The 15,666-nt window shown below is 44.2% G+C and overlaps 1 protein-coding gene across 3 annotated transcripts in view; it reads right to left on the reverse strand.

Annotated features, from left to right (window-relative positions):
- Positions 1–15,666, reverse strand: part of LOC130107096 (solute carrier family 41 member 3) — a 62,371-nt gene that overhangs the window by 15,141 nt on the left and 31,564 nt on the right. For 2 of the 3 annotated variants that reach the window (XM_056273506.1, XM_056273508.1), the window contains exons 8-10: positions 14,477–14,611; positions 13,896–14,044; positions 5,413–6,761 (exon numbers count right to left, since the gene is read on the reverse strand). In XM_056273506.1, coding sequence (XP_056129481.1) covers positions 6,588–6,761; positions 13,896–14,044; positions 14,477–14,611 — 458 coding nt within the window. In that variant the 3' untranslated portion in view covers positions 5,413–6,587. Of the gene's footprint in view, positions 1–5,412; positions 6,762–13,895; positions 14,045–14,476; positions 14,612–15,666 lie in introns of those variants that run through there. The other variant, XM_056273507.1, reaches the window with a different exon arrangement.

Below are 15,666 nucleotides of genomic sequence, written 5' to 3' on the forward strand. Positions count from 1 at the left end.
TGAAGATGGTTTCCTTTTTTTGGATCAGGTTTCCATATTCAAAAGAAGGGCGCACGTTCCACACTTGAACTTCATTTGTCTAGCATGAACATGGAACTGCGCTCAGATTAGTTGCACGTTGCAAAGAAGGTAGTCGTTTGAATTACCAAGAAACGAAATCTCGTTTTTTTTCTTCCCTTTATCACAGGGTTTCTTTTCCCCTCTCTCTCGCTGAGCAGACCAGAGGCTACTCTCAAGCAAGGCTGTTGCAAAGAACGTTTGATTTCTATTCCTGCTAAGCACTTTGAAAAGTGCAATATGTTCATTTGAGACTATGCCGTGTTTAAGTGGCTGTATCTTTATGAGCGACGTCCCTTTTTAAACCAAGGTCAACATTTCTGCCACTTTATCCGAGCGAGGTTTTATTTTTGCAACTTTCCGTCTTTAATGGCAGACACACATGGCAGGGTTTGTGTCTTAAATAACCTCCATTGTTACAGTGAGTATTTTAAGCCATATTTTACAAAAATGCTGTGATTTGCACCAAAAAAAGCTTCTTTTTTTTGTCCTTGCTAGCTTGATGACATTTTTACCAGCACTAAGAATGCACCGGATTGTGCATCCTCCATGGCTGGGTCGACGTTTTCACTAGCTGATCTGTTTCTGTTATCTTATTATTTTCCGGAAACCGACCAAAGAATGCAAACGTGTAGGAGAAGCTTTGGTTTCTACGGAAAGTAGCGCGGGTTAAGTCAGAAATGACAACATTGCTGTGTGAACAGTCTCACGGACTGACGCAGCTTCAGTTTCTGGGCAGATCTCTGACCTGATAAAAGGGTGGTGGCTCACACATGAAATGTACAAGTTGGCGCGATGAGCAATACGTGCTCCTGCACCGTCTTCCTTTGTCGGCGAAACTGTGAATCTGATACCGATGCACACTTGGTGACTCAACAACAAAGGCTGGGTGACTGACTGAACACTCTGGGCCCAGTTTTGCCAAACGCAAGTCATGCATAGCAATGTTATCCGTGTGAATATTGCCGTTTCCCACCCTACACGAACACACCTGAGGAGGTCAAAGAAGGTTGAATCAGTTCATCTGGATACAACATCAAACGTTGTATCCAGATGAACTGACTCATCCTTCTTTGATGATCTTACCTGGATTATTGAGCGAGCAGCAAGACACAACTGAGGAGTATTTTAATGAAGCACTCGCAAAGGAGGCCACGTCGCAGTACAATTTTGCAGTTATTTCTTTTCTTTTTTTCCCCCCTCCCCAGTTGTATCCGGGCAATCACCCCACTCTAGGAGCTGCCCCGGTCGCTGCTCCATCCCCTCTGCCCATCCGGGGAGGGCTGCAGACTACCACATGCCTCCTCCCATACACGTGGAGTCGCCAAATTCTTTTCACCTGACAGTGAGGAGTTTCGCCAGGGGGACGTAGTGCGTGGGAGGATCATGCTATTCCCCCCAGTCCCCCCCCCCCGAACAGGCTCCCGACCGACCAGAGGAGGCGCTAGTGCAGCAACCAGGACACATACCCACATCCGGCTTCCCAACTGCAGACACGGCCAATTGTGTCTGTAGGGACGCCCGACCAAACCGGAGGTAACACGGATTCGAACCAGTGATTCCCTGTGTTGGTAGGCAACAGAACAGACCGCTATGCTACCCGGACACCCCCTGCTGTTATTTCTAAATATGACTGCGATGGGGCGTCTGGGTAGCATAGCGGTCTAGTCCGTTGTCTACCAATACGGGGATCGCCTGTTCGAATCCCCGTGTTACCTCCGGCTTGGTCGGGTGTCCCTACAGACACAATTGGCCGTGTCTGCGGGTGGGAAGCCGGATGTGGGGGGGGGGGGTGTCCTGGTTGTTGCACTAGCGCCTCCTCTGGTTGGGGAATAGTGTGATCCTCCCACGCGCTACGTCCCCCTAGTGAAACTCCTCACTGTCAGGTGAAGAGAAGTGGCTGGCGACTCCATATGTATGGGAGGAGGCATGTGGTAGTCTGCAGCCCTCCCCGGATCAGCAGAGGGGGTGGAGCAGCGACCAGGATGGCTCAGAAACGTGGGGTAATTGGCCAAGTACAATTGGGGAGAAAAAGGGGGGGATCCCAAAAAAAACAAAAAATGAAGATTTTATATTTTTTTCCCCCACACCCATTTGGCTCAACTGATCTTATTACCCTTTTAAAATAAGTTATCATTTGTATGGCGGATTTTGTACGAACAAAAGAACTATTTTATGCAGTTGTACTTTTGGTTTTTATTAAAATAAAACTCCACAGGCACAAAAAAACACAACACTCACCACACAACACCCACATTTTTGACTCCACAGTTAAACAGTTCAGCACACGGGAGGAAAAATGAAACAGGTGTGGAGACTTAAGGTGACAGTAACGGATATTATAATTAAAAAGGCGTTGTAAAAGTGCAACACATGTAGCTGAAAACTAACATACAAAGTGGCAGTGTGCTTTATTTAGTACACGGTTATGTCTCGGCAGGAAGCAATGGAGAAAGGGATCGTTGCATCGTTTCGAATAAAGCCTCCGTTTCCGCGACATCGTTGTTGAAGTGGTGATTCTGAATAAGACACAGCTGACACATTGTTTCTTTACATTCAAGGCAATTGTTGGAATCACCATTAAGAAATATCAGTGAAACTTAAAAGTATTTTGCTATAATGGACCAATAAACTGAACACGTTTGTTTCATAGGACACGAACAGGACTGTGGCCTAGGTCCTACCACATCATGGTGACACACTGACCTCATGAGCTCTGGTGAGACACGGTGGTGAATTGGGAAGACCCAAGTAGGACAACAGGTCTACATGTCACGAGGTCCTAGTTTTAGAAAGCACCGTGTAACAGTGCGGGACTACGAAGCTTTTAGCGAAGCACGATTAATACTGACACGGATGACATGAAACGCCGCTTAGTGACAACTCCTGTATTTATCTGGCACCATCTCTTCAACGACCGAGACTCGGCTCTGCACAAAAGAAAAAAACCACATTCATAACTAAGATACTGAAACATCCTGTTGTTGAGCTGGTGTAGGTGACGCCATATTCCCTTCAGCCTGGGGAAGTTCATGTGGAGAGAATGAGAAATTCAAACTTGATGACCATCGGGTGGCACGGTGGTTAGCGCTGTTGCCTCGCAGCAAGGTCTGGGTTTGATTCCCGGCTGCCCCCCCCCCGAATTCACTACATTGGTGTCAGAAGTGGGGACGGTGCGACCGTGAGGCCGTCGGAAGTGCGTGCTCCCAGAGGTGCGAGAGAGCTGGTATGCTGAAGCGGGGGGGACGCGCTTCCCGAAGGAGGTTGGGGTAGTGTAACATCCACGGATGACTAGACTCACTGGCCCTTGACTAACGGGTCGGACCCTTTAGTCGAGTGGTTAGCGCAGTCACCCGTGGTCTGGGCTACCCGGGTTCGGTTCCCGGCTGCGAGGGATTCCCGGCTGCCCCCTGAATTCGCTGAGTTCGGATGCCCAGTCTGAAAATTCAACCTCCATACTGAAGCCTGGATTATTGTGTATTTAATCTACTACACAAGCTTACCCAGGATTGAGGTGTATATAAGATGTATACCGTCAGTTTACGCTGAGAATGAGCTGAACTGGGATGTAAGTAAATATTAAGAAATAAGAGTTTACATGAACATGCATTCGCTGTTGTTACGAGAGTTTAATGGCTCTGATGTTTTCCATGAAATATCCTATTCAACCACGAACAATAAGGCTTTATGGGTTCACCCCACTGAGGGGGTTACTAGTGTATCAAGTACTGAGGGATGAGGGAATACTCGCCTGTCACTACAGGACCGCTGACAGATGAAAACAACCTGTCGTTAAAATGCCCGGCTCTTAAAATAACAGGGAAGCCGTCTTCTTCATTGGTTTTCTGCCGTCTACCTTCTACCACTATTGAGCAACAAAACTGTAGCGCTACACAACAGTCACAATAGTTTATACTGCTTTTCTATTGGATTTTTGTATGCAATCCATCACGTATGGATGCTGTTTTTTTTTTGTTTTTTTTATATTTTTTTAGATTTATTTTTTCTTTTGTTGAGAAAACATTTTGAGGATGAGGGGAAAATACATTTCTGGCTCCATTCTGCTCATTGTGAATTGATATGTAGGCTCAGTTTCCTAAAAACAAGACCGGCATACCATGTTAAGACTGCTGTCTGAAGCCTATTTCAGTTTGAACAAAAAATAAATAAATAAATAAATAAAACCCAGCTTCTTGAGACTGGCAAATTGCAGTTTCATATCTTTTTCAATTATTAGTGGTGTCCACTGGGATCCGTCTCCCAGCAACACAGTTCCGCCGGGCCCTGCAGAACCCGTTTGCGTGTTTGATAAAGAATAAACCTTAATACCTCCAAACAGTTGCTGTGATGGTGCAACATACTGAAGATCACTCACGTGGCATTTTGCATGTTGTGGGAGCCACACAAACGCAGCCCAGCATCACGATGCTGACAAAACCTCATCTGCATATACAACATATACATATAACATCTGTATATATAAGACGTGACTCGTTTTACTATAGTTATACTTCAATCCTCAAAATTCTGTTTGCAACATTTTCCTGTTTTTAGGATTTGAAAGTTGAACTCAAAGGTATACTCTGGAATAAGAGTTGGCAATATTAAAAAAAAAGAGAAGCAAACATTACGTAATTATTGACTGAGGACCTTGAAATCGATAATGTGATGATATTTTGGTGATGACTATTGCCGCTTTCAAAAGACATTTTACACACAAGTAAATTCTGATCAATAATCAATAATGTGGATATGATGGCTAAGCAGGTAGAGGCATTCATAAAACAATCTAATATGTTCAAAAATTGTATGATTTCACAGTAATGCAGCCTTTCAGAGGACAGAATGATCCAATTTAACTTACATCACCATATTATGACTACCAAAACCCCCGATGAGATCTAGTCTCATACAACCATATTGACCACACTATATCAATACATTGCCCAGTCTTACACCACAGCCTCATCTACGTTTGGGTGTAGTTACGTTTGTGGAGCTCTGTCCATCCAGCTTCTCATTTGGTTTGTAGCCGTGGCTTGTTTTTAGCTCTGTTTTGGATTATCGGATCATAAATTAGCCCCATCCCCCGAAGCTCACCCCTGCGGACCTCTGGCACTCAGGTTCAGCCAGTTCAAAAAGAGAGCGGGGTGCACGCGGAGCTGTTTAGAAAGGGGAAAGGGGTGTGCGGACTGGTTTTATTTTGATCCGCATCCCTCGCACCTTCATGGGTGTCCGTCTTACATGAAAAATTAGAGACTTTGTCTTCCAGCTGGACACCTGCATGCAGGGAGTAGTGGCGGAAGAAATGGGCAAGTTAAAGGTATACATGGTATACCCTTAACTGAAAAAACAAATGTTGTAACTGTGGTGGGGACCAAATTTACAGACTGACATTTACCAGATGCCTCCAGATGTGGCCAGTTTCCTCATTGTATGTAAAGCCTCTAGAGTGGACAATTTCTATCATCGTGAGTCACTATGAATCCTGTACATTCTGAAGACGCACATTTGTTGACAAAAAACATGAAGACAAAACTGTCCTGATCGATGTGCTAAAACCATTTTGAGATTAAAATATACCTTTTAAGTGGATTTGATGGTCCTAAGGGTCATACATTTTTATGTGAATAAAGGGCAAAAAATATCTATACCATTTCAGTAAGGATAACTATTAAAAAAAGAAAAAACTAGTAAATTTACAGGTTCTTCCTGTCACAGCGATGAAACATTTCTTTGTTTTCCGCAGTTACACATGTCCCGAATCGAAGGAAATGTTATCTATCGAGTTAATTCTGAATTCGGTACTCACTTCCCGAGCTCAGAGACTCACCCCCACACTGTCAGCTGTCAGAGGGCAGAAGTCCACTGGCCGTATTTACAAAACCCCAGACAAATCTCGGCAAATAGTCTAAAATGTCTCACAGTAACGGCCATTAAGAACATAGTTTCTACTGGATTGCATGTTGCTCAACAGGTCACATTAACTTTCCGCCTTGCCACGTAAAGTAACTCGCTCCGATGAAGTAACTTGACAGACCGAGATACAAAAATAACATAAAGGTCAGTTGCCCCAATCAGTGACACAACTGGTGTAAAACAGAGGGGGGGGAAAGATACGAAAGAGGGAGAGCGAGAGAAACAATGTGCAAATCAATGCTCATTGTGAATGTTCTGAAGAGGAACTATCTCTCAGAACCTTCATGCATGGTATTCAAGCAACACAGAGGAAATGGGCATTTCAACTGAGCACCTATGACGGTGGTTGTGCAGCCCACTTGGAGATATGTCCCAATCTCACCTCTAAATGGCTGGGTGCTATTACATTATCTGTGCTATCTGTCCACCGTTAAGTGGATTTGAACATGTGGCTCGGGCAGGCTCAGGCTCTAAATATAAGCCTGCCCAGTTGCAAGGTTTAAACAAGACGCCTTTTTAGGTTTAATCAAAAGCATCTCGGTGCGTAAAATCAAACAAACTCAGGGGAAACGGGACGGTGGTTGCTAGGAGTTGGATGGAGGTGAGCACCTTCAGAGGCCCAGGCCATGGACAAACGAGACGCAGCGGAAGCAGAGTGCAAGGAAGCTGGTGCCCAGCAGGTCTCCCAGGGCGGTCAAGTAGGGTATGGAGAAGTTGTCTGGGTCCAGACTCCGCCTCCACATAAGACGCACAATCAGGTCGGCCATGTACAGAAGAATGCTGACCTGTAGGAAGCACAAATAGGGGGAAAACCACAAATGTATGTTGTTTAAAATTTCTGCATTTGTATCTTGTGCAGCACTTTGTAACTTTGTTTGAAAAGGTACTATATGAATAAACTCTTACAAATAAATACAGTGGTAGAAATGCATAAAGATGGAGTCTGAATAGAAATTAACATAAAAAAGGATGCAAGGAGATAGCAGTCTGGCTTTCTGTCTCGCTGTGATAGAAGTGTGACAGAAGTGATTTATTATGGTGTTTAAAAAAATGAAATTAAGAGAAAAAAAATAAAGTTAACTTCAAGGGATATTCAACCATCCATAATGTCAGCATTTTTTGCTCTTGAAATTGACTGCAATTGCTACCTGATGCACTACCCTTTCTTCTGCACTTGACAAATTTTGCCCACTCACTACTAAACCAGCTCGAACTGTTGTGTCTCTCCTGATGGCTCATCGGCACGCTGAGGGAGCATAGGGCCAAGCCTCAGGTTGCTAAGTGAAAATGGCATAGGTCCTGAGATGACAATGAGCTGATACATTAACAATCCCTCTGGTCCTCTTTCTCTACATGTGCAATCTTGCTCAAAACATCCTATTGCCATCACAAGGTATCCAATGACTACAGCCTCCACAAGCTGTTCTTCACCTTCTCTTCCCACCTCAACCCTCCCGTCCCACCATCCGCCCTCACTCAAGAACATTGCCCTCTACTTTGAGGGGAAAGTAGCAGTTGGTCAGTAGTCAATTCTCTGCTCCTGCTCTCTCTGTCATTCCACGTTCAGCGAATATTGACCAAGACTTCCATTATGTGACATCTCCCTCATCTCAAACCAAAATCTCCAAACATCTCACAACTTTTCCCCTTGACCCCATTCCCTTACCACCCACTTCAGTCCATCACCTCTACCAACATCTTCCATCTAACCTACACTTTCATATCATCACTCATTTCTAGTGTCTTTCCATCAAGCTTCAAGATGGTTCAGTTAACCTGAAACAAACCATAACTTGATCCTAGATTCAACCATAACTATGGGCTTGTTTCATTGCTTCCATTCCTCAACACATTTCTCTAATAGGCAGCACGTAATCAGCTCTCATTTCTCTCCCAGAATAACTTCTGTCCAAATCAGTCTGGGTTTAAGAGTAGTAAAGCCATTGAAAGTGCTCAGCTTGCGATCACCGAAGCACTCCACTTAGCCAAAGCTGCCACCAAGTCATCAGTAGCCATCTTCCTTGACCAATCTGACACTGTCAAGTTATCTGAGGAAATTTGCTTCAGTTTCTGCCCAAACTTAAAAAAGGCCTTAGCCAACCACAGGGAATGTATGGCACAACCCAAACAGCATCTTCTTTAGTCTTCTTTTGTGTTTTATTGAAGATTTTTTAAGACGGTTTTGAAGTTAGGTTGTTAGATGGTTACGTTGTTAAGTTGAAGACATTTACAATACAAAGCGAGAGGAAAAAATGCTGCTATCACTGTCAATTCCATTCCACATGTACAAAAATAAAGCTCCTTTTATCATTTAATCATTCTTTTACAAGTATGAACTAAATGATTCTCACTTATATTTTAAAATTTTCAGAAAATTAAATCGATATAACCATACACGTACTTAACTGGCCATAACATGGCTAAACTCATGCTAACTGAATTACACACAAGATAAACTACACAACAAGACAATATGAGTGATTAGCTAAACATTTTAATATTAGCCTAATAACAGAACGCTAACTAACAATGAACTCCAACAGCAACAAAGAATCAACTAGCCCACCAGTGGCATCCCTGTAGACAGCCAGCAAGAAGAGGCTCTCCCCACTCTAATTTTGGTTCAACTTCCGACAATCTGGCTCTCAACTAGTATGCACGTGCAGCTCATGCAGCACTCTCTCTGTCTCTCTCTTGTCTTGAGCTCCTTTTTTTCCCCTTTTCGTGATCGATGCATTAGACCATTAAGACTCAACTCCCATCTGTGTCAAATAAAGGCTGCCGTTCATTTAGGATCTGGCAGCACAACCCCCACTTGAGCTTCTAGTTACTGAACCCAGGGAGGTCACATTACTATTCCCTGAGACTGCTGACTCTACTTTTTTTTTGCTCCTCCCCTGATGTCTTTGTGGAGAATTGTAGCAGGAATCTTGTTGGTGGTCTTCTTCCCACTTCTGGTGCTCCTGCTCATGGTTTTCTCATGAGCTAGTTTCTTAATCATAACTGCGTAGCTGGGAAATGTCCGGACATTGACGTCTCTCACAATACCTTTCTTGTCAGTATTTACACTGATCACCCTAGCAAACTTGACTTGACCTCTCAAGGAATTGTGATCTGCTAGCCACACCACATCCCCTACAGCAAGATTCCTCTCTCTTGTATGCCATTTGCTTCTGACAAACAGGTTCTGACCTGCCAACTGACGCCACTTCTTCCAGAACTTGTTTACCTCTGATTGGATAACTCTTAACCTCTTGTAGGGGTAACCCTCGAATTGGAAGTCTCCTGGATCCCCTCTCAAGCAGGCCTGTCTCATCAGGAGAGAATTTGGGCTGATATACACACTCTTCCTGGCTTTGCGCCCCAGCATCTATAGGCCTCTCGATGGCCAGATACGCTCCCATATATAAAAAGGTCTGAAATTCTCCCCATGTAAAGACACCGTCACCACCCGAGATCTGCAGTGCTCTCTTCATTGTCCAAACAGCAGCCTCTGCTGTTCCATTTCTGTGAGGTGAGTCTGCAGGATGGATTTTCCAGGACCACCTAGTGTCATCCTTGGCAGCCTCCTCCAACACTGCTGACCTTTCTAAGTGATCCAGGAATATGTAAAGGTCTTCAAGGGCAGGCTGGGCCCCTACAAAGTTATTGCCTGGGTCAGACCATACCTTGCTTGGATGTCCCCTCAATGACATAAACCTTTGGTAGGCAAGCAGAAATCCCTCTGCTGTAAGATTGCTGACAATATCAGCATACATGACCTTGGATGCCATGCAGCTGAATACAATTCCCCAGACCTTTAGCCTTACTCTCTTCCTCACCTCATCTTTAACTTCATAGGGCCCAAACAGTTCCATGGTGGTGAACTAAAATGGAGCTGCTATTCCTGCCCGCTCTGGTGGGAGGTCACCCATTATCTGTTGACATCACTTTGCTCTTGCTTTCCTACATGTCACACAGCCATCTACTACCTTGTTGGCTACTCTTCAACCTTTAACTACCCAGGCTTTTCTTCTCATCCTCAAGAGTGTTCCTGCCACTCCCTCATGATTCACACTGTGGGTTTCTCGAGCTAGCAGTGCTTCACGTGGGAGAACGGGCACTGCAGTTTTTTCTTTGCTGAAGGACTGGATCCTGCCTTCACAGACGAGTTCAGAATCTTTGTCTTTAAACACTACTATCCTGTTGAGTATTGTGTCAGAGAATGTCACACCTTCCTGAGCTGTTAAACAGAGGTCTCTGAAGGCATACTCATGGTCTTTAATGTTAAGCACAAGCAATTTGGGTTCTTCATTTGAGGATAGTGCCTCCCACTTTGCCTGCTTTGTGGCCTGGCTCTTCAGGCCCAACCACTTGTTAGCGGCTTGCCACACCCAAGCAACAACACCAATCAGCCTAGACAAACTGCTGAACTTCTTCAAATTCCAGAAAGTTTTTGACAACTGAGCCAGCATATATTCTTCTCGGCAAAGCCCCACCCAGCCTCATTCCTAGATCAATTTTGGATGTATATGAGCAGAGAATGGGTTGAGTCCAGTTGGCAATGTTTCTTATTTCAGATTCTTCAACTTTGAGGTTCTCTTGAGGGATGGCCCCTAGGCCTCTCTTTACCTGAGCTCTTGTTACCACTGCTGAAAATCCCTACCTCTGCAGCTTGTTGAGGCTGTCCCTGGCATCAGCCACAACCTCTCCAACAGATTTTATTGGCCATTCTTCAAATGGCCATCTCAAGAACTTTGGTCCACTCTTTCAAGCCATATCCTCTTGATGATTTTTTGGAGTAGCTCCCTTTGTGATGATGTCGGCAATACTGATATTCCCTGGAATCCACCACCAGTCTTCAACTGGTCCAGCCTTTTGGATTGCTCAAACTCTGCTGGAAAAAAAATGTCTGGTACTACTGTTTAGCTGACAACCAGGTGGAACCAGTGCTCAATCTTCATCTGGTCATGCCTCTCTACATACTTTCTGAGCCTGGCTGCAAAGACTGCACCACATACCTCAACTTTGACTATGTCTCTTTTCTGGTCCAGTGGCATCAGCATGGCCTTGGATTCTACTAATCTGATGTCGATACCTTGGTCTGTTTCCCAGCCAAGGTATATCACAGTTGCATTAGACTTGTCACTCTCATCTGAGAAGGTAATAGCCCAAGCTTTTCCCTTCCAGTCTGGTGGTATAATGGTCCAATGGAACTTGGACTTGCTACTCTCATCTGAGAAGAAAATAGCCCAAACTTTTCCCTTCCAGTTTGGGGGTGCAAGGCTCCTATGGAACTTAGACTTGTTACTCTCATCTGAGAACTTAATAGCCCAAGGTTTTCCCTTCCAGTCTGGGGGTGCAAGGCTCCTACGGAACTTGAGCAAGATGACGCTCTCCCTGGTCCAATTTCAGTTTAACTTCGACAACTAGCATGCATCTGCAGTTCAGGCAGTACTCTCTCTGTCTATCCCTCGTCACAAGCCCCCCCCCCCTTTTCGTGATTGATGCATGAGAACCATTAAGACTCAACTTTCTTCTGTGTCAAAATAAAAGCCACCGTCCATTTAGGACTTCATTCTGTGTCAAAATAAAAGCTGCCATTCATTTAGGATCTGGTAGCAATTTGCCACATTTGACACAGTGAGTAATCAGATTCCACCGTGAGCGCTGATGTTACTGGATACTGTCGGCATTGCACTGAAGTCAGATCTAATCGTACCTGACTGGGAGGTCAGACTAACTGTGATGGAGGGCCCAGCTGTCTGCCCAAATGGCATGCCTCAAGACTCATCGTTCGGGCCACTCCTTTTCACACAGGATATCACCTCACTTAACTAGTTTACAATTAACACATATACACAACTCTGCCATTGTTTTTCACCAAAAGATACTGAAATGTCTGCTCAGGTTGCTGCTTTTTTGCTGACACCTGCTTGGATAAGGGACTGGCATCTATAGCTCAGCTTGTCAATAACTGAGTTATTTGTCATGGAATCTCCATCCCCTGAGATAAATTGATCATGCTCAGTACATCAACAACCATGCCCATTGGATGCACAAGGAACATCTCGCTGATGATCAATAATCCCCTCTCATTTCCTGACCACACTGAAGCTGTCTCCTGTTCTTGCCTCCTTGCTCTGGCCACTTTAAAAGAGCAAAGCTCGAGGGCCAGACTATTCTCTTGCCTAGTCCTAGAAATGGTGGAATTAATTCCTGATTCCATTTGTGCTACAGATTCACTCACTTAGTTCAAGAAACACCTAAACGTTTTCCTTTTCTTGGCCTACCTCGATCCATAGATTGTCTTTAAGCATGAACAGTCATCACATGGCTTTGTTGTAATTTGAATCTCCTACTTGCATCACTGCTTGTTATCTACCAGTTGCGCACTTATACTAATTGCACTTGACATGACATGCACTCTTGGCTATAATATGTTTGTGATACTGATTTGTTACATTTCCAGCTAATCTGAATTTCCCTTCGCTTGTGCCGGTATTGGTGACTTACCTATTACGCACTCACACTAATTGCACATGACATGGCATGCATTCAAAGCTATGGTATGATTACTGTTCAGTAGTCTAAGAAAACTAGTTTCACACACACACACACACACACACACACACACACACACACACACACACACACATATTGCTGACTTTTATAAGTCCCTTTTGATAAACGGGTCTGCTAAATAAAAACAGGAAAATGTAAATTGGCAAATCACACAACAGAATTTCACATCTAACAAAATGTACATTATTGTGTTCAACCATGAACATTGTATAATTTCATCCATTGGAGAAAAAAAATCATTTATCAAAAATCAGTTAATTTAGACCTTGACTTTCTGGCCTTTTACAATATGGAAAATAAATGATATGAGATAATGTGAACCATCCATTATCCAAGCCACTGATCCCAATTGAGGTTGCGGGATGCTGGAGCCTATCCCAGCAGTCACTGGGCGGCCGGCGGGAAGACACCCTGGACAGGCCGCCACACACACACATTCACACCTAGGGACAATTTTAGTATGGCAGATTCACCTGATCTACATGTCTTTGGACTGTGGGAGGAAACCCACGCAGACACGGGGAGAACATGTAAACTCCACACACAGGATGACCTGGGATGACTCCCAAGGTTGGACAACCCCAGGGTTCGAACCCCGGACCTTCTTGCTGTGTGGCGACCGCGCTAACCCCTGCGCCACCGTGACGCCACCATAATGTGAACCACCACATACTTTATTGTTCACATGCAAATATCTGGACTACCACCATGTTTACTGCGGACTTTATACTAATAGGAATGAACTGCTGACTTGAAATTCAAGGCATGGCATATATTATCCAGTTCAGCTCAATAATAAACAACTCTTTCATAACTAAGACATAAAATCTTGTAATGATTTCAATGTTCTTAAACATTGCTTGCCAATAGCGCAGCAGATGTTGTTGTTGAAAATATCAGAGAGGTGTTCCCTCTTAGAGGACGGTACAAGTGTGGTATTCATTTCCATTTTTGCTTTTTACCTTGAAGGGAACATTTTCAGACCGAGCTGCTGAAGCACCTACTGGAAGAGGTCATTTTACAGCTAGTGTTACAGGTGCAGGTACTCTATATGGTAGCAGTAGAATGTGCCCCGGCTAGTTAAAAGGGACCTTTAGACAAGACGGGATTGCAAACACTACATGTCTTTCCCATGCCTCCATGTCTTAACTCTGCAGTTTAGTATATGTGAAGTCTAGTCACTGTTCCTCCATGTGTGTATTATGTGTCTCTCAGTTTGATTGTTGTTTATTTATCACAGCTGGAGAAAAAGAAATAGGATTCTAAGGGCCAAGGACTTTGCGTGTTTCCTTGTCGCTTATTCCTTTAGCGAGTGTGTGTGTGTGTGTGTGTGTGTGTGTGTGTACAACTGTCACCTGCAGCAGAGCAGCACACAGGTAGCAGATGGTGAAGGCTATGGTGATCGGTGCCTCCCCTCCCTGCAAGAGAGAGATGACGTAGAGAAACACCAGATGACCAGGGATCACCAGCAGCAGCAACACCCGCGCCGACTTGGAATTCACGCCTGGAAAATAAGAGGGGCACCATTATCGCTGGGAGATAAATAAAGTAACTGCTAGTACATGCAGACCGGCAGTTCATCCTGGCTGGCGTTCGCTCTCTTGGACAGTGATTTTTTTTTTTTGTGGATATGTTGGATATATGTGTTTTTGTAGTTCTTGTAGGTTTTGGATATGTGTTTTTGTCTTTGTGTTGCATTGCTGTGGGCTGGGGTACACGATATTTCATTTCATTTCATGTACTTGTGTACATGAAATGAAATAATTAAATATTCCTGAGATTCCTGATTCCGCTTACTGCCTTAGCTCTGGCTTAAGAGTTTCAAACCTGTGAATGTTAATTGCACAACATTTTTTTCCCCCACAGCATTAATTTTGGATAGAGGCCTGAAATGTAAATTATTGTCTGCCTAACCCATCATCCAGCATGTCTTTACCTGAGGAAAAGAAGGTGATGCAGGGGTTGGGCCAGTGCTGCCTCATCTTATAGGGTAGGACGCCTGGCACACTCCATAGGTGGAGGTAGGTAGAAATCCTGCTGGCCTGAATGGCCACCAGGTTACCGCCCACACCTGCAGAGGAGGAAGAAACACCCGACTTAATGAATGACTGCGGCAAGATAGAGCCAGAGCAGCTGAAAGAAATCTCCGGTTGTTCCTCGGTACAACAGCGTTAGCTCTCCACCGTTTAGCCACTTAAGTAAATGACGTCAGGGTTTCCAAATAACAAGCTCAAATTTGCATGTGAGGAATCCGCTAAACGAATGACAGACACCCGGCTTAATCACTCCTACGCTACTCGGCTAATTCGCAGAAGTAGAGATGGATTTCGCAAGAGTGACGCCTGAGACACAATGTTCCTTTTCACGAGGGGCGATACACATTCTGTTAAGAATCAGTAACAGTTGATCTTTCATACCCCGGCTCACACACGGCTCTCGCCAGCTTATTAGACAAGCCTGGCTAAGTCATGCTGCAGCCAGCTCCTAAAGGCGTGAGGTGCCAAAGCCTGACGACGGTGACGGGGCATATGAAGGGAATAATGTGGCAGCGAAGACAGATGACTTAGTCCAAGTACTTCAGCGAGACACACGGGCTGTAATACACATATGGGAAGTGTATGGAAAAATTATCAGCCACACATCACGCGGTCCATTTCCTTCACTAGTGAAACGTGAGCCCCGGATATGTAAAACCCATATGTGTCTCTTTTTCCATATAGACTTGAACATATGGCGATGACTGACTCCAAATCACCATACCGTCAAGATTTATACAGCAAAAATCAACAAAAAACTTTTTTATTGCTACGTCTAAAGTTTTTTCCCCCCGTTAAAACATTAAGACAAAGCTTAATCCCTCCTTCAAATGTATTAGTTCATGTAAGGATCAATTTTAAGGGTTAAATTCAAAATTCAACATGTTTATCTTGCGGTCTGGTGTGAGCCGAGCTTTTCATTCATTCTTCAGAGCCGCAGCAAAATGGAAAACCGTCCACGTTCAAAATCACCTCTTTTTTTTGTTTGTTTTGGGAGTTGACACTGATATCTTTGCTTAATTCTATTACGTAAGACACCTATCCAAGAAATTACCTCATTAACCAGCACACGTGTTCTTTAGAGAGATGG

Source organism: Lampris incognitus, chromosome 2 (assembly GCF_029633865.1).
Source record: "Lampris incognitus isolate fLamInc1 chromosome 2, fLamInc1.hap2, whole genome shotgun sequence".
Classification (NCBI taxonomy): domain Eukaryota; kingdom Metazoa; phylum Chordata; class Actinopteri; order Lampriformes; family Lampridae; genus Lampris; species Lampris incognitus.